Genomic DNA, 18,824 nt, shown 5'->3' on the forward strand with positions numbered 1-18,824 from the left:
GTCTCATTCAGTGACAAATGGTAATATACTGTACAATCTAGTGTCAAATGATAGCACCCAATGTTATTGTTCAGTCCCTCTTACAAGACTTATCAAATAATGAGTATGTTCAGGTTATTGTGGAGTAAGCGCATCCAACTCAAGGAGGAACAAGTATGACTATGCACATTTCAATAACTGTTAGTGGTGTTCAGTTCATTGAAATGTCTGCACTGTGTTCAATTAGCACTGATGTTTTGTAAATTACTAGGGAGTAACTGCAGTCACCACAGGAAGTAGTGGCAGCCTCCAGTTATGTAAGAAATGATGATGGTCACCTTAGTGAAGAATGGCAGCAGCCATACTGTGAGTGATGAATGCATTATGAATAACTGTATACTGGTTTACTGAGGAATGACAGCACCAGTTCTCCAGGAACAATAGCTAAACCTGAGCACAAAGTCAGAGCTCCCTTTAAGATTTTTCCCAATTGCTTTCCAAACCCCAAGTATGTTCTCTGTGTTTGTCATTGTGTCAATTGCCTAAAGCCACATTCATTTTGGCAATGAAACATTAAAAATTGTTTCTTCTACATGTTGCGTATTGGTGACACTGTTTCTAATTCTGGGGGTTAGGTGAAGTTAGCTGTATCTCAGCACAGAATAAATAGTGATTGTAGGAAAATGTAAATTTTGAAATTAAAAAAAATTGCAACATGAAGTTATAAGGCCGGGGAATCACTTCAAGAATTTATATCCATCCACCAGACCTTTACCGAGGTTTTACCAACAGCATGGGATCTGTGTAGGTATCAGTTACAGCTCACCCTTGACAACAGTTCTTAAAGAAATAACAAAACAGACATGCATTTAATTATTTTTCAATTTGGAGCAAAAATTCAGAATGAAAGAAATGTAGCAGAAGTAGGAATCATAGTAAATAGATGAGAAAAGGTCAATCATGCATCACGAAAAATAACACCTGTCACGATGAACACCATCTCAAAGCTTTGTACTTAAGCAATATGATTCATTTGCATTCATTTGCATTTTCTTCTCTGGTGGAGAGCAGGCATGTGAAGTGACTTGCTCAGTGTCATGCAGTGAGCTAGAAGTGAGATTTGAGCCTGCATCTCTGTGCTTTTCAGTCACGTTCTTCAGCCATTAGGCAACACTGCCCCAAATATGACATTGTCTTCATTCCTGCTGTTCCAGAGCAAGTATTCATTTGTGCACCTTGCCATGCTCATGCCCTTAGAAAGGCTGTTTGCCAGCTACACACAGGAATAATAAAACCATAACACTTCTAAAATGTACTAAATTTGTGCTAGTAATATACCAAGAAAAAACACCTTGACTAACTCTACTACCAAATGTTTGGGATACAGGGAATAAGAAGGTCAACCAAGCAGTTTTCTGTTGAGTTTATAAATATTTTAAATTAAATAAACCACACAGGCATTGGCACCATGCAAAGCCATCAGAGGATCTCAGATGGAGCTGCACGTTTCTTAGGGCTGTCAATATCACTCATACAGGGAGGACTACTGCCACCCTGGCCCATTGTGGAAGTTGACATGCAGCTCAAATCCATTCTTGAGGGCTTTTCTAATAATAAGCAACAGGCAACGGGGTGCAGCATCGCAGGTTGGCATACAGGGAGATTGAAAGACAGGCAGGAAGACAGACAAGCAGATAGGTAGGGTACGTTCAATGGAGAATGCAGGGTAACACGGGGCGACGCTATTCTATATTAGGGATCGATACATACCCAGAACATCTGAGTCAGAGAGGGAGGAGCAGGAAGGAGGTGAAGGGTTGGGTAAATGGGAGTAAAGGGATGAGAAAAGAGAAAAAAAAAGCCAAAAATCAGACAGTCAGTCATTCAGTGAAAATGGTAATAATGGCTGCAAGTCAGTTACAAACACAGAAAGACCATTCAGTGCCCTGAAGAAGTAACTGCTTTGAATTCTGTTGTTTGTTTTATCAGACAGTCCTGACTTAGGGGTAACTTCTCAAACTCTTCAGGAGTATTAATTTTGTCAGGTGCATTAAAATTGATGAACGCTGTCTGACTTGAAATGCATTTGTCTTGGTTAGAATTAGCTGGGTGAGTTAATCCTTAAAAAGATTATGTCCTCATTTTGGGCAAAACTGAAAGAAGGAGTGCTCAGCATATTGGATGAACTTGCTTAATAAGTTGCACTTGATGAAGGCCACCCTATTATCATGATGAACGTGCTTGACACATTGCTCCCAATTAGATAGATAGATAGATAGATAGATAGATAGATAGATAGATAGATAGATAGATAGATAGATAGATAGATAGATAGATAGATAGATAGATAGATAGATAGATAGATAGATAGATAGATAGATACTTTATTAATCCCAATGGGAAATTCACAAATTATGACCACTATCAAATGCCAGCTTGGCTGCTGTAGTCAAAGAATACACTCATATCTAGACCCTATTTGCTTTCCGTGTGGACTATGATTATGATGATTTGATTATATACAGTAGGTTAAACCTGCCTGCTGGATTGTTGCTTTTGACTTTACCTACTAGCTTTGTTCCTTGTCATGTAAATCACATACTTTGCTAGGTTATACGTATTTGTTAACAAGACATACCCCTGTTCACACTGTTATCCTGGCTAGTCTAAAAAGTAGAGGTGTTGACGAATGACTGGCCTGTTGGGTGCTCTTCCCTGAAGGCTGAATAATTTATTGGAATGTGGCCAACATCTTTTTACTGGAAGCCACTGATTCTGTAGGACATGTACCATGCACATTGCAGCTAACATTTCCTTTATCTGGGACTGCAAGTTGACATTTTAAAATACATAGTCACATGCACCAGCTGCTAAAACCAGTAGTTTTCTCATTTTTCTGACACAATTTCAAGATCATAATTGCTAGAATGCATAGACAAATAGTATTGACAAAAAATTTAAATGAATTATCTTTTCAAGAGACACTTCAAGAAAACTATATATATTGACAGTCTACATACTAATAGCTTCCAGATTCTGTTTGTGTGAGACAAAGTTTAGCGCATTTACTGCAATATTAGCACATTTTTGGAATTGCATGTTTGTAATAAAACATCTTGAATGGAAGTAGCCTAAGGTTATAGAAGGTCAGAGACAAGCTGCAGGTCAAGATCTTCACTGATCTACACTAATATTCCAGTAAGCTAGGGTTATGGGGAGCAGCCATGCCGGTCAGCTGTTTAGAGTCACTCCATGTTAACCTAGAGGTAAGGCAATAACTTCAAATCTACCTGAAATGCCGCTACTACTCCAAGCAGCTCACCTACACAGAGTGTGTGTCCAGCTGCATTGCTGTAGCTGGCCTCAAGGTCATCACTGTGAATGACGGGCCCCACCTAATGAAATAAGAGCCACTAAAGTGTATTGAGATCTTTCCCACAAGAGGCCAGGAATAATAAACCTTCTGAAGGCAGATGGTGCTTACCTAGACTGGACCTTGTACTGGACCGCTCGATGATGGTCAGTTTGCTTGGATTGTTCAACACAGAACGTTTGGCCAGGGATATGTCAGCTGTCACTCTTGTGATTGATATTCTAAAAATGAAAAAAAAACATGATGTTGACAATTATTTCTAAGGAATTCAGGTATGTTGTGCTTAATAGCAATGGCATACTGAGCCTCACCTGCCTTCGAACCTGTGTTTTAAGAAATCAAATAAGGCTTTCTGCATCATGTCAGTCACCTAAAGAAAAGGAGAACAAATACTAAGAAGAGATTTCAACCATAACATCAGGCCTTCATCCCCACCTGTCAATCAGGCAGACAATCCATCCTCCTGCTATTAGCACAGCTATCAGTAAGGGTTGCTTTTTAACATCAAACCATTAAGCTACTCCATCACTTTAGGCCGAGCTTGCTATTTTAGGGTAACCTAGGTTTCCTCCTTCTTCCTTAAATTGCATATATCTGACAGCAAGCAGGTTAGTCTCTCCAATTTTCCATCCTCTGGTAACCAAAATTCCATCGCTACTTGTCAGGAAAGATGTTAGCCCTGTCTTCCAACTCCCTATTTTCCAGCAAAACCATCTGCCATTAAACATTAGCCAGGTTTTAACATATCTGTCAATGATATCATCATCCCCTTTATCAGCCATGGCGTTTCCCAAGTCTCCACTGTCCTGTCCACTTGCACACCAACTAGTGTTTCTATCTGTCTGTGACCAAGCACTATGTTAGTCTTCTTGCACAAAATTCCAGTAGTCTCACCTTTCTTCCCACCACTTATTATAACCAACTTGCCCAGCCAATCAATCTGCCACATTGTCCTGTAGTTTACCATCTAACCTGCCCCCTCTTACATAATAATTAATTGTTCCATTAATATTTCACCTTTCTCCTGCCAACCTGTGCACTCTCTTGTCAGGAAACCTGTAACTCTTTACAACCTCTTGATTTCTATCACAAGTTTAGTCAATGCACCTACCCACTGTTGAACAAGTATTAAATAGCCCACCCTTTAGGACAGTTTAAATAGTAACCTTGCTATCCTACCTAATAGACATTACATTTTTTAACCAACAGTTTCACCCCTTTCTCCTCCCAGATACCCATATAAAGACCAGTCATATCCCATTTCCAAACAAAGAGCCACTCTACCCTCCCACTAATAAGTTGGTCAACCCTCTTGCCTCACTACTGTCTGCAAACCTATTCATTCACTAAAAAAACATCTACTGTTTAGATGCCATTGTTCTCTTCACACCTTTTGGTATTGTTTGCTGCTTCTTGAAAACTGAAGATGTAATTGCACCTAGTTAACCAATACTCACTTAACCCTATGGCACAAAAACACAGCAATTACCTTCCTGACAACTAGGATGCAAACCAGCATATTTGTCTCTTCCCAACAAGATGGTAAAACCATGAGTCCATTTAGTGCCACCATCTGCCAGCCTTCCAGCTTCATCCTCCATTCACAATGCCAAGCAAGCAGCCAATTAATATTCCTTCCCTCAACACACCAGGTATAAAATCTACTTTCCTGCCAGCCATCACTCATAGCATTTGCCTGCTCACCAGGCAGCCACTTTGTTCCCAAGATTCCAATGAGCCAGCTAACAAATGTGGCATCTTGTAGGTCTGGAAAGCTTGCTATTTTAGGGTAACCCAGGTGCCCTCCTTCTTCCTGGCCTAGTCACAGAGACACTCCTTATGGACCTGTTACCTCATAGCCCTTTAGAGATGGCCCCACAAGGATGATGGGTCTCATTGACGGTACCCACGTCATAGGGAGGGATGTGCTCCACCTGCAAGAGGCAGAAAGGCAGGCATAAGTCTGTGAAAATAAGTTTTGCAGACTGAATTCTGCAGATGTCTTTGCAATTTCCTCACTGTTTCAGGCCTCTACTAATCTGAACCCAGACATTTTTTCAGATTCATTCACAGACAAACAATAACAAAAATAGTTGCAGCCAGAAGCACTGGTATAACCTGCATGACAGACTTGAAAGATCAACAAGTCTACGTATGCAAAATATTTCATTCATATGTTTGCTATACTCTTAACTACCCATAGAGAGGTATTCATCAGATGGCAATTGAACCTGATCACAGTGACTCTAGAAAGCTTGCATTATCAATACAATATATCACTAAAGTGTTTGTCAGTTGTATGAATAAACCAGAACATTACACGGAACTGCTGGACCAACACCTATTGGTTATACACAGGTGAAAGTGGCACAGTGTTGATGGTTGCAGTAAGTTTTTCACACGCGTCAGAAACAAACTGAAAGGAGCAACTCCACTGGAGGAAGAGCAGGCCATTTGACAAGTTAGAACATCAGCAATGCTTTGGCTTTCCACTATCTTTAGGGAAGTAGCACACCTCTGTAGATTGCTGAATAATACTTTGGCTGATGGGCAGACTTGTAGAAGTGGAACTCCATTCATTGAGTTAATAACATCTGCCATTAACCAGTCATTAGCACTGAGCGGTCTGAACAGGTGTCCAGTGGCCTAGACTACAACAGCCTGGCATTGGCTCATCATCAGCAATGAGTCATTCTTTCCCATTGAGGCTGATAAGCAATTCAAACAAAGGGCAATCTTGACAACAACTTCAAATGGCGCACTGCCAGAACAGTGGGCATAATAGTACATCATGCTATTTCTCATGATCCCTGGCTTCCTATGCTGAGTAGTTTGACTTGGGGACAATTTTATTGAACCAGTGTATGATCTTTCATGACCAGCCAGCTTGTTGTTATTTTCAGGAAAATGTTTGACCATACACAGCTACAGTTTCCTCAGAATATCTACATGACATCTGTGCTCTTCCTTGTTGCAGAGAGAGCATCTTTTAAACATTCTTCATACCCCTAAAAAGCAATTGGATTGGATGTAACGTAACACATGATTCTGCACTGAGGGTGTATACCCCAATGCTGACAACCACCTCACATAGGCCTCTTTTAGCTTCAGTAAATAGCATAACATTTTCAAAGATGCTTAAACTAATTCAAGGTCACACAGAGAGGCCAGAGCCTATCCTGGAAGCACTGTGTGCAAGTCAGAAACCAGACTTTCAGGTGGCACCAATCCATCACAGGGTTGTTTCATGTTCACACACAGTTACACTTACAAAGGATAAATTAAACTAACAACAAATCTTTGGAGTTGTGTGATGATAAACCACACAAGACACAGGGAGATACCACATAGACAAGGACTCTACACAGGATTCAAAATCAGGTTGTTGCATCCATGAGCAATCAATGCTAACCACTGCACCGCCATGCCATTCCTGACTCAATATTACTGAAATACTTTCTTATTTATATGTCTGTTCTTAACTTTACATGAAATGACAGAACTACTTCTGGGTGTAACTATTTGTATTTCACAGAATGCATATACTGCAACAAGGCAGTCAGAAATATAATGGAAAAAGGTAAAAACATCAAGCAGCATGTTTGTGTGGCACTAGTGCACCTGTCTTCTGCTTTCTCTTCATTGCATTGTGCAAGGACAGGATTTTTTTTTGGAGGGAATTAAATGCATTGTAATACATCAAAATGAAATCAAAAACTCTTTTGTGACTGGAAAAGTTAGGCAGAGTGCAGGACAGTCATCAGCTGCCAGTCAAAATGAGCTAGTCAGCCATCATGCCTTTTAGAGTGCTGAGGATGAGAAGGGGCACAGCAGAGAGTTCACATTTCTCAAACCTCACTCTAACCCTGAACTCTTAAATGCATCTCTTCCACACACTGAGAGTTTTTCATTTTTGTCAGAGGTTACTGATATAAGCAATCACAGTAATTCTGCAAGTGCCTCTTTGCCAGTACAACAAAACAAGCAATAAAAAAAACTAAGACTCACCGACTTCTGCTTCTGTTTAGCTGGACCGCCTTTTCATTCCGCAAAATAAAATAAAGAAAAAAAAACAAAGAACACAGAGCAGGAGGGTTATTAGCAGGTCAAGACGAAATCATTGACAGGGGTGAGGTGGCCTCATGAGGCATGGCACACAAATGAAGCATCCTTCAGCATTGGCCAGTTGACTTCCTGAAGCTGCTTCCCATTCTATCTTTAATCAAATCATCACTTGGATTCATGTACCATGGCCACAATCAGCTCACTCCCGCCAAGGCATACAAACCAGCAAAAGCAGTGCTTAGAGACAAGGGAGGGGGGCAATGTTAGTGCCAGAGACACACAGCAGAAGAGGCACGCAGCAGCACCAGCTCTTACTGGACCACACGGCTTTACCTTCTTAAAGAAGGGCACGCGCTTGGCGTTCGCCTGGGGGGTTGTGACACTGCTAACACTGGTTTTGGGGGAGCGGTGATCACCTTGGGGCTCTGCTGCCTCCTCAGCATCTAAATCAAGAGCGTCTATGTCAAAGGTGACATTAGATAGCTCTGCATTACCTGAGGAAAAGGGAGAGAGGGTAGGGTGGTGAGGAGGAGAGAAAAGAAACGTGGGAAAGAGAAAGTGAGCAGGAAAGAAGGCAGTGTGGAAGCATGACGTGAAATGAGGAGTGAAAGACAGCAGGAAGTCATGTGAAACATCAGACTGGCCCTTACTGACCAGTTGCAGTTGTTGTCTCTTGAATTGAAGCACCATAAAAAGGTGACGCTTACCTGAGGCAGGCGGAGTGGGTCTGCGTGCACCCATGGCCACATCACCCAGACTGGAGCTGGAGTTTCCACCGGATTTGCTGTTAAGACAGAAACAATCAGTAAAGCCTCTACTCCTAGTACTTTTTCATCAGTACTGGAGAGCTTGAAACGTGCTGCCAGTAAAGGTGCTATTCTAATCAATATTTTTTCACCAGTAAAGTGACTACCTACTAGTTAAAGATGTGCTTTTCCTTGTGTTTACCTACTAGTAAATGAGACACTAACCCCATGAGCTTTCTACTCAAAAATAAGCTTTCCTCCTGATAACTTACCAGTAAAGTAGTCATTCATCCCAATTTCCTTACTAGTAATGGATCACCAGTGTTTCTCTACAAAAGAGAATCCATTTCTCACTAGACCTTCCTAATAGTTAAGGAGTAACTTATTCCTAGTGACTCCTGCCTGTTATTACCAACCCCCGTTAATGGAACACCAGTGAATGTCTACCAGTAAAAGTTCTCCTTTTCCCCTGGGCCTTTCTTACTAGAAAAGGAGGCACTCATCCAAATTGATTTCTGCCTGTAAACGGATCCCTCATCTCATTTTCTTCTTAAGAGCATTGGGGTACAAGTGATTCACTACCAACAAAGAATCCACTTCTCTTTATATTTCCATACTTGTTAAAAAATCGCTTACTTCAACAATTTGTACCCTGTAAATAAGCCATCCTCCTACATACATCCTAACAGTTAAGGAGACACTTATCCTTTCAGTTTTCCACATGTAAATTAGCCTTCCTCGTGGTACTTTTCTGCCAGCAATGGAACAACAGTAACTTGCTAACAGTGAAAGATCTTTGTGGGCCTTACTACAAGTTTAGTAGACACTTTCTACCTGCAAATGACTCTTCCCTCCCAGTTACTCTTATCAGTAAAGAAATGTCAATGACAACCTGCCAGCAAAGAATATTCTGTACTTCTTGCTAACCTTATCTAACAGCTAGGGAACTTCCTACCTGTAAATGAGCATTCTTTTCAGTACATTTTAACAGTAATAGAGCATCAATTACTTTGTTCCTGTAAAAAATTTACTTCTCCCCATGCAAGCCCATGTGTAAAGGAGGCACTCATCCAAAACATGTTTCAGCTTGTAAATGAGTCCTCATCTCAGCTTCATCCTATACGTTTAGAAACAACCCATGCCAGCTACCTCCTTCTAGTGAAGGGGGTACTCCTCCCAGTACCTTCTTCCTAGTAATAGGTTCACAGAAGTCTTTAGCCATCTTTTGTTACCAGGGAACCAAAAGGTCTGGAGCCACCAACCAGAATCCTTAAATCTGCACATGTTGTCACCTCATTAAAGAAACACACTCAGAGGACTAGTTGCTCCTCAGTGTATTGATTAAAAAATCCCCCTAGAATTTTTACTATTATCAGAAAACACTGAGGAGTTTGCCAGGAGATCTGATCCAGCAGAGCAAGAGAAGATAAAGAAGAGGGCTACAAGAACACACTCAATTCACTGGAGCTGTTGTATATCAAGAAGATGGTGAGGCCAGGGTACTCTTCCTTCATCATATTTCAAAATAAATGGGAAGACTGTTTTTTGCTTGTATTTTGAATGATCCCTGAGTGTTTTCTAGTGTTTACTAGTATAGGAGATGTTCATCTCATTATTACATGATCAAGACTTCTCGGCTGCTCTCTTTTATTAAACAAAGCCACTCTTTTGAGTGCTGCTCACAAAGAAATGCAGCTGCTTTTCCCTGTTCACAAACAATTTTAGTCTGTACAGATGCCATAAGGCTCCCTCTCTGTGTTTCCTCGTCTGTCTCCAACACTGCTTTTCTGCTGTTTGTTACCTTGAGCTGAGCCGACCCTGCCTCATCCTCTGCTCTTGCTGGAGTCGTGTGTTTTCCAGCTTGACCGGGCTGGGAATGAAGCCCACTTCACAGCCTTCTTTAACCAGCCGACCAATCCACCACTCATTATTGTACTTCTGTGTAGGTAAAACAAAGGCACAACTCACACAATCATCTATAAAACTAAAACCAGACAGAGGATAATTTTATTTTAGATGGCTGAACCAAGAAGGGCTAACCTCTTTAATGTGAAGGAAGTCTTTAGCCTCAAAGGAAATTGCCATTCCCTGGACAGGAACGTCATCGTTTGGGCCTGAGTTGTAGCCAACATTTGTCCGCACAGCAAATGCAACTGGCTTTGTCTGGAAAATAAAGTTGACATTTACCAAAGAGTAGGTCAAGTAAGAACATCAGAACACACCAAGTGAGTTGTTTAACATTTATGAAACACAACAGGTGTATGTTAGTTTGATTTCAGGCTGAAATATCACTCACTGACACATGTTTCCTCCATGTTAGTTTTTCTCAGTGTCAGTGAGTGTGGGTGTGTGCCTAAGTTTGTTGTGTGATGAACTTGTATCCCATGTGAAACTAGTCCCTACCTTTGTATCTGTTATTGCTGAGACAGTGTGTGGTCCAGTAAAACAAAGATAGCCACAGTATTATAAATTAGGTGGTGATGCTTATATTATCCACCCATCCATTTTCAATTCCTGCTTTGTCTATTTCACAGCCACACAGCCCAGAGTGTATTTCAGCAGTAGTGGGCAAGCTAAGTACCAGATCATGGCAAGGCATCATCATGCAGGCAGCTGCACACACCCAAACTGGGCCAGTTTACTAAGATATACAAAAAATGTAAAAGATAAAATACAGAGAAAATGTGTAAAATCCATATTTACAGTGGCTAGACTGGGATGTGAACTGAGCTTCCTAGTAGTGTGAGGCAGAGCTGCTAACAGCTATGCCACTGTTCACAGCCCCATCCCCATATATGCATTTTAACTAAAAAGAAATCTCTTCTAGCACGACATAATTCTGTTACTCACCTTGGCCTTTTCAAGTGTTGCAAGGGCTTGCCTTTCTGCTTCTTTCCTTAAAGCCTCACGGTCCTCTTCCAGAGACACATCCGAATCAGAAGGTCGACTCGTATACGAGTCTGCTGAGCCCTGTGGAAGACAAAACAGGTAAGTGTAGGACTTCATACTGTAACTCTACCATCGCTTAGCCCTTATCCAGGTTCTTTTCTACACACTCACACTTTTAATTATAAATATATGTGTGTGTGTGTGTATGTGTGTGTGTAGCAGTGAGACATGCAAACCCACGGTCCTAAAATAAAATTCAAACAAAAACCAAGTTAAAGATAAGGAGCTGTTGATACTTATGTTTTCTAAATAGTTACTTCTTTCTGGTACTCTAGAAGTCATAATGTACTTTATCACTTCTGGTGGCTCATCTAGAGCAAGCGAAACATTTCAATTTTGACAACACATTCTTCTATTTAACACATTCTTCTGTTTTCAACATGAAAAAGTACAGCTTGACATGGATCACATTGCTGATGTAACTTTCCTAAGTAGTGAACTTTAAAGAAATATCAATGTCAGGGTGTAAAAGCAATGCTATTTCATTATCTTCTTGGTTGTTATTGCATTTCTGTCTCTGTGGCGTTCTTGCATCCTGTATTCTGCACTGTCTTGCATGCCTATGAACTATAATCTTTGTCTGTTGCTTAGTTGCTCTATATTCAGGATTACCCATTGCTTGTCACTGAAGTTTAACATCTTGTCTTCATAATCTTTCTCATTCGTCATCGCTTAATTGCCGTATGCAATTTGCTTGCTGCTCAGCAGATGTCACTGCTCTTTTTCTTTTTGCCATTATGGTGTTTGTCATTTGGTTGTGCGATCACTATCATAAACATATGCCACAACTCACTTTGTTGTCCTTTATTTACATTTAATAGAGGTTATTGTTCAATCATCAATAAACACAATGTTTACACATGAATATGAATTGTAAACATGTATGCACTATGTCTTGGGGGATTATCAATAGATGGGCTTACAAGGACTGTGCTTTTATTACAATAAACTTTTCTGGCTACCAAGAAAGCGGCCACTAGCTTGCCATGAACAATTATATATATTCAATATCTCTTCTTGCTTGTGTATAGACTTAAGCATCTTGTCTTTTTCTTCTTATTGTGGTGTTTTTCATCATGTTCTGGGGCGGAGTGATAGCTGTAAAGTTAGGGACCTACTCCAGCAATTGGAATGTTGCCATTTTGAATCCCATAGACACCAGAAGTGACTCTACTCCATTGGATCCTTGCGCAAGGCCCTTAACCTGCATTTGCTTCATGCTGGGTATGATGTTAATTTGCATCCAGCCCTGCAAGCATGGAAAATTTGGGGTAGGTGAAAAGGATTGGCACTCTAGCCAGAATAAAAAACCTCACACTTTTCCAGTGTGGTGTGAAGGTGTAATTTGTGTAACAATACGATATATCAGCACATGCTACCAGCCTTCATTACGTAGGCAAACACTGCAATTTGCTTGACACTCAGCAGATGTTGCTACCCTTCTTTTTTTTCCATTTTGTCATGCTTACTTTGCCGTAATAAAGACATGACCACTGGATACTTTGCCAAGGTTGCTGCTACCTTAAATATTTTGAATTTCCAAAACCTATCAGATCATAAACTTTAGATTAAGTCAGTGGTTCTCAAACTGTGGGGCGGGCCCCCCTAGGGGGGCACAAAGTAACAAAAAGGGGGGCACGAAGATGTGAAAAAAAGAAAACAAGAATCGAAAATATGAAAAATACATCTATTGAAACCAAAACAAATTAATGTAAACTACATTCTAATACTAGAAAAATAAATATAGAGTTAGATAAATGTCGATAAAAATTAAGTGGGTATAATAAAATATGCATCTATGATATATCATTAATTAAAAATGAACAAATTGGTATTAGTGGGCTCCTTTCAAAAAAATGTTAGGGAGGTGCGATTAAAACTGTTATGAAAACTCAGGTCGCAAATACTTAAAGGTTGAGAAAGGCTGGATTAAGTCAAAGATCAAGATTTTACCTCCAGTAGTTCATGGGTATTTGAATGACAGATGGACAGATTTTAACATTTTCAATATATATTATATATTTTTTATAAATATTTTATATTATATATATATATATATATATATATATATATATATATATATATATATATATATATATATATATATAAATAAATATATGCAGAGCATTTTGCAGGGTGACTTCAGAACATTTATTTAATATTATTTTATTATACATTTATTTAACATTTTATAATGCTGCTACCTGCAGCTCTAGTTAGTTTTTCTTCAAGTTTTTGTCAGTCTACATTGAGTTCTAATGGTATTTTCCTTATTCAGGATATACTACAACTGTTTTCTAATAGGTTCCCGTGAGTGTTTTATAAGATGAGTTATGCAGTTTCTAATTCTTCTTTAATCTCCAATCAGTGACCTCCAGGTTCTAACATTCCAAAACCTATTGTTTGGGCCTTTCGCAGATTCTGTGATTTCAAACAACATTTTCCGTATCAAATATTCTTCTCAAGGTTATAAGATGAAAAGGCAGTTCAGTTCCCTTTCATACTGTGCTCTTTACCGGGTACAGGCTCAAAACACTAAGTAGTTTATAGCTGTAATGCAGACTACCTTATTTACATTCATAAAAATACAAATTACATTAAACGCACAATAAACCAATCCAATTTGGGAAGTACTGGTCACTTTTCATTAGTGCTAATTAGCATCCCATTGGAGCCAACCTATAGTAACCCAACTCTCATCTTCTTTACAATCTAATTTGTCCTAGGATTCAAAAAATGTCCCACAAAGGTCTTCTGTTTCGCCCAACTGTTCACAACTTCTTATATAATACGCTACCATGGTTGTCTGTTTGTCTGTCCAGGATTTTAAATCACCTGTAGCTCACAAACCATTTAAACTATTGACCTGAAATTTGGTACACATATACTACGCGACATCTACTATCCACTTTCAGGGTGATGATTGACCTCCAAGGTTATTCCTCTTTTTATTTTTATTTTATTTGACCATTTTGTCCCCTGTCCTGAATTGACCTTTCAGCAACACCCAAATATCCTGTATTTAGTTCATTTTCAAATTTCTTAATAAAAATATATTTTTACTACCTTCTTATGGTACTTAGTTGTAACTTTATAAGTAATTATACTTTCTTTTCTCTAATTGTCTTGATGAAAACTTTTTTCTTACTGCCTGTATTAAATAATAATAATATTTCTGTGTTGTCTGTATTAAATAAATATTTTCAAATTATTTCACTTTTACAGAATTTTTTTTAGCTTGTATTAAATAGTTTTCAAATGATTTTAATTTTGTTTTTCTCATAACCCATTAAAATCCTTGCTTTATGTTTTTAACTTGTGCTTTTATATAATACTGTATATTGGTCTTTGTTGTGTAGGGGACATGTATAAATTTATATATATATAGTAATATAGAGAGAGATTTTAAGAGTGTCCTGTATTTCTAATTTTCTAATCTGGCAACCCTATATTTGGTCCAAATGTCAAGTTCTGTACAGAGCCCACTTTTACTTCCAGATCAATCCGAATTCTTTGAGGTATGAATTTAACAAGATGCTACAAACATTCTTTAGAGATTTTAGTCTGTGATGACTTGATAGCATCATGCAGTTCCTGTGAACTGTTTCCCCACTCCAGTGTTTCTCCACTAAATTAAGATCTGCGTAACTATGTAGGCCATTAGGTTAAAATGACACCACTATCATGTTTGTAGAACCAGCTTGGAATGATGCCGTGCATTATCAAACTGAAAGCATCCATTTGTGGCTATAAAAGGAATGTACATGGTCAGCAATAATGCTTATGTCCACTTTAACATTCAAGCGATGCTCAGTTAGACTAAAAAAAGCCTAATGTGTCTCAAGAAAACATTCTCCACATAATTACTCTATAATCACCAGCTTGTACCATTAACACAATGCATGATGGATTCATGCCATTTACTCCAAATATTTATCCTAACATTTGCATGTTGCAATAAAAATTTGATTCTTCAGACAAGGGGCATTTCTCCAGTCTTGAGTCATGGTGATCACAGGCTCATTGTACTCTTACTGATAGGAGTGGTAGCCCAGCATAATGTTTTGCTGTTGTTTCCAGTTTCAGGGTCCAACATTTCAGAGATGTCCTTCTGTACATCATTGTTCTTATTTGAGAATTTGTGACTCTTTCTTTGGCTTGAGTGAGTCTGGTCATTGTAGTCTGACCACTCTCATTAATAAAATGTTTTCACCCAAAGAACTGCCATTCACTAATGTTATTTGTTGATTGTAACATTTTTAGTAAACACTAGAGACTGTAGTTTATGAAAATCCCTGGAGGGTGGCTGTTTATATGATGCTGCAACCACCACACCTGGCATCAACAATCACAGCACCAAGTCACTTAAATTATGCCTTTGCCCACTGTGATATAGTTGTTCAAATAACAACTAAATCTCCTAGCCGGGTCTGCATGTAATCTCATATACTGAATTGCAGACACATGATTGGGTTGTTTTGGAGGAGCTGGTTCTTTCTGTCAACGTTTAGGCATACTTAATAATGTGGCAACTGAGTGTGTGTTCTTTACTATTTAGTAATTTATCCATCCATTTCTGAACTTGCTTAGTTCGACTAGGTGTCACAAAGGGTCAAAGTCTATCCTAGCAGCACTGGCAGCAAGGCAGAAACCAATCTTGGGCAAATCAAAATGTAATAATCAAATGCATTATAATCTAAGTTCACTATCCATGAGTGACTTTCATCTCTCTACCAGCGGTGCAAGAACTGAGCTATAGCAGGCTTTGACCTCACACCACATAGGTTCTTCAAACACAATAAAGCATGTGCCTGTCAAAGTAAAAGAGTGCCCATTTAACACAGGAGTCAAATGATGACATTATTTATTCAGCAGACCACTTAACCACTGCCACAATGACATCCGAAATGCTGTTATCATGCAATTTGTGACAGCAGTATTTTACTGTGGTTTTTCAAAAACATTATGATTGTTGTTTTTTCATTTCAGTCCATGCATTAATTGGTGTTTAATCGATGTCCTTCTTTAATTCACCAATACCAGGAGCAAATTAGTTTCCTAAGAATTTCTAATTAGACAAAAAATTGCTCAGTAGCATATTTAATGTTTCTGCTTCCTTTTAATTTAGTTGTGTTTTTATGTTTTGCCACTTAATTGATTAAAATACCAAAGAATGAACAATATAGACACTGTAGTGGGCCTATTGATGCACCCTGTTCACCACTGTTCCCATGCTTATCCTGGTAGCACTGGGGCTACAGGGGAAACCAGAAGTGGAAGGGATGTCACTCCATCATCAGGACACACAAATGCCCATGCCTACACTCATTCTCAAATTGCGCATCTTTAGGTTGGGGAAGAGAAACAGAAACCCCTGGAGTAAAATCCAAGCAGAAACAAAGAGAATGTGTAAACTCCATACAAACAGTTGTCAGACCTGGTATTCAAACCCAGAACTCTGTAGTTGTGAGGTAGCAGCTCAGACTGCTGCGTCACCAGGGCACTCCACTATTTAGACTTTTAACTTTTATTTATATAGCACATTTCTATAGTTAATGCAACCTCTTGGCACTTTACATATAACATAAATAAAAGTTTCTGCTCTGGTCCCTTGTATCCCTGAGCTGGATAAGCAGTGTAAGAAAATGAATTAATGGACTTTCTACAATTATAACAAAGACAAATAAAGAAGCTTCTTCAGGGTCTCACTGCGAGTCAAAACAAATGACTGATGCCTTAGCCACAACACCATTAAGCCTACAGAGCAGGAGTCACCAGTTCTCTGTCTTCAGCACCTGTGAGTGTGCGTTATCAGTTTTAAAATTATAAACAACTACTGATAGGAGTGATAGTGCTCACATCTTTAAATTTAGTCATGCATCTGGCATCCATTGATCCATTCCTTGAAGCCACATAAACCTATTTCAGTTTTGCAGGTAGCTGAAGCCTATCTCAGACATGGACACAATCCTGTTCAGGGCACCAGTCTATGGCAGTTCACATTCACACACATACTCAGTCAATTTATCTTCTTAAAGATTGTAAGAGAAGTGAAGTGCAGGGAGAAAGCCTGCACAGAGAATGTGGAAAGTCTGCATAGTCAGTGAGCAAGCTAAGTTTTAAACTCAGTCTTCAAGAGATACGAAGCAGAACTAACTTGTGCATCATATTGCCTTCCTACTTCTGGCATATTTATAAAAAAATAACTAAAGTCAAAAATTGACAAGAGAGTTCAATTTAAGGCTGGAATCAGCCTTAGTTAAGAAATTAATTAGAACAAAACCAGCAGCCACAGGAGGACTTGAGGCATGCCTAAAATGTTCAGTGGTTCCTGGACTCTTCTTGATAAAGAATAGGTTTAGAGACAACACCATCAAATTTAGACAAATTAATATTGGTAAGACCTTTCAAATTTATAGACTAAAAATGTTTCACTTCCCACAATTTAACAAATCCAGCTGCCTGTACGTTTCTCTGTAGTCTAAAGCATAACTGAAGGAGCTTGAAGTTAGCTATGAAAGTGGTGCCAGTTACAGGTCAATGAGAGTGGGTAAAGAAAATATTTTATTGAAAAACTCCATCCATTTTGTATCCCGCTTATTTAGTTCAGGTAGGGATACTGGAGTCTGTTCTAGCAGAACTGGGAGCTTGAACAGACTCTGAATTAAGTCTCGGTCCATTACTCATCCACACAGTCAGGCCAGTTTAGAATCTTCAGCTAACGTAACACAAATATTCTTTGTCTTCCACAGATTACTCTAAAGTGCAGCACCGACACACAGAAGAAACTTGCAGGTTTTCATCCTTATAACACTAAGGTCTGATCTAGGAGAAAGCATGATAGCCCATCTTGAACTTTGCTGGACCATCTGGAAACCCTGTTTACGTGACCAAGTTAATATAAACAGGGACTTGATTAGATGTTTCCCGAGCTTCACAGGCAATTGTTATTGTTTCTATAGGATCCCGGCTCTGACTTGAATTGTTTGGATCCAGGCATTCAGTGTATTTCTGTTTTCACTCAATAGTCTGATTGTCACATTTCGTCTGTTCCCAAGAGCCTGAGAACAAAAGAAATTCAAAGACACATGTATTGCTGAGCTCTCACTAAATGATATCACAAATGGTGCATGGCATTGATGGGGTTAATGGTGCAAGTGTGTGTTCTGTGCAGCTGTCTACACTCTCAAGAGTATAAGACAGAAATAAACAGAAGCATGACATTTTGTAACATTCTCTTCATACCCCTTCAGACCAGTAAAGGTGTTAGAGTAGTATTATACCCTCTTGGGACTTTTGACCATTCTCGGACATACCTAAAGCACAACTGTCTAAGGATGCAGAAATGACAAATGTGTTGTGACGGTGCTCGCCATGAAAGGTGCTGTATAACAGGTAGTGCTCTACTCGAACAGCAAAGTGCATCTGTAAGGCTGCACTGATTTCTGAAGAGTAATGTCGTTTACTTTGTTTGTGGTGTGCTTTAGCTTTGTGCTCCCCTTCAGAGTTTAACTGCCTTTGAAATGGAAATGTGACTTAGAATCTACACAAATTATGCCAGTTCCACATTCTGCCCATATCTGACTTCAATTGCAGTTACCTATTTTCAGTTTTACTCCACATCATCAATCCATAAAAACAAACTGTGCTCAAGGTTCACCTCTGCATTGTGTTCCTTACTACTTTTGATGGTCTCATGAATTCTTGTGAAT

General features: G+C 39.1%; 1 protein-coding gene across 1 annotated transcript in view; it reads right to left on the reverse strand.

The window, feature by feature from the left end:
* Positions 1-18,824, reverse strand: part of cacnb1 (calcium channel, voltage-dependent, beta 1 subunit) — a 67,121-nt gene that overhangs the window by 13,428 nt on the left and 34,869 nt on the right. Inside the window, 9 exon segments of the mRNA XM_051936465.1 lie at positions 3,464-3,573; positions 3,664-3,722; positions 5,205-5,258; positions 5,260-5,286; positions 7,751-7,911; positions 8,125-8,201; positions 9,965-10,101; positions 10,204-10,326; positions 11,014-11,133. Of these exon segments, the coding sequence (XP_051792425.1) occupies positions 3,464-3,573; positions 3,664-3,722; positions 5,205-5,258; positions 5,260-5,286; positions 7,751-7,911; positions 8,125-8,201; positions 9,965-10,101; positions 10,204-10,326; positions 11,014-11,133 (868 nt within the window).

Source organism: Erpetoichthys calabaricus, chromosome 14, assembly GCF_900747795.2.
Source record: "Erpetoichthys calabaricus chromosome 14, fErpCal1.3, whole genome shotgun sequence".
Lineage (NCBI taxonomy): Eukaryota > Metazoa > Chordata > Cladistia > Polypteriformes > Polypteridae > Erpetoichthys > Erpetoichthys calabaricus.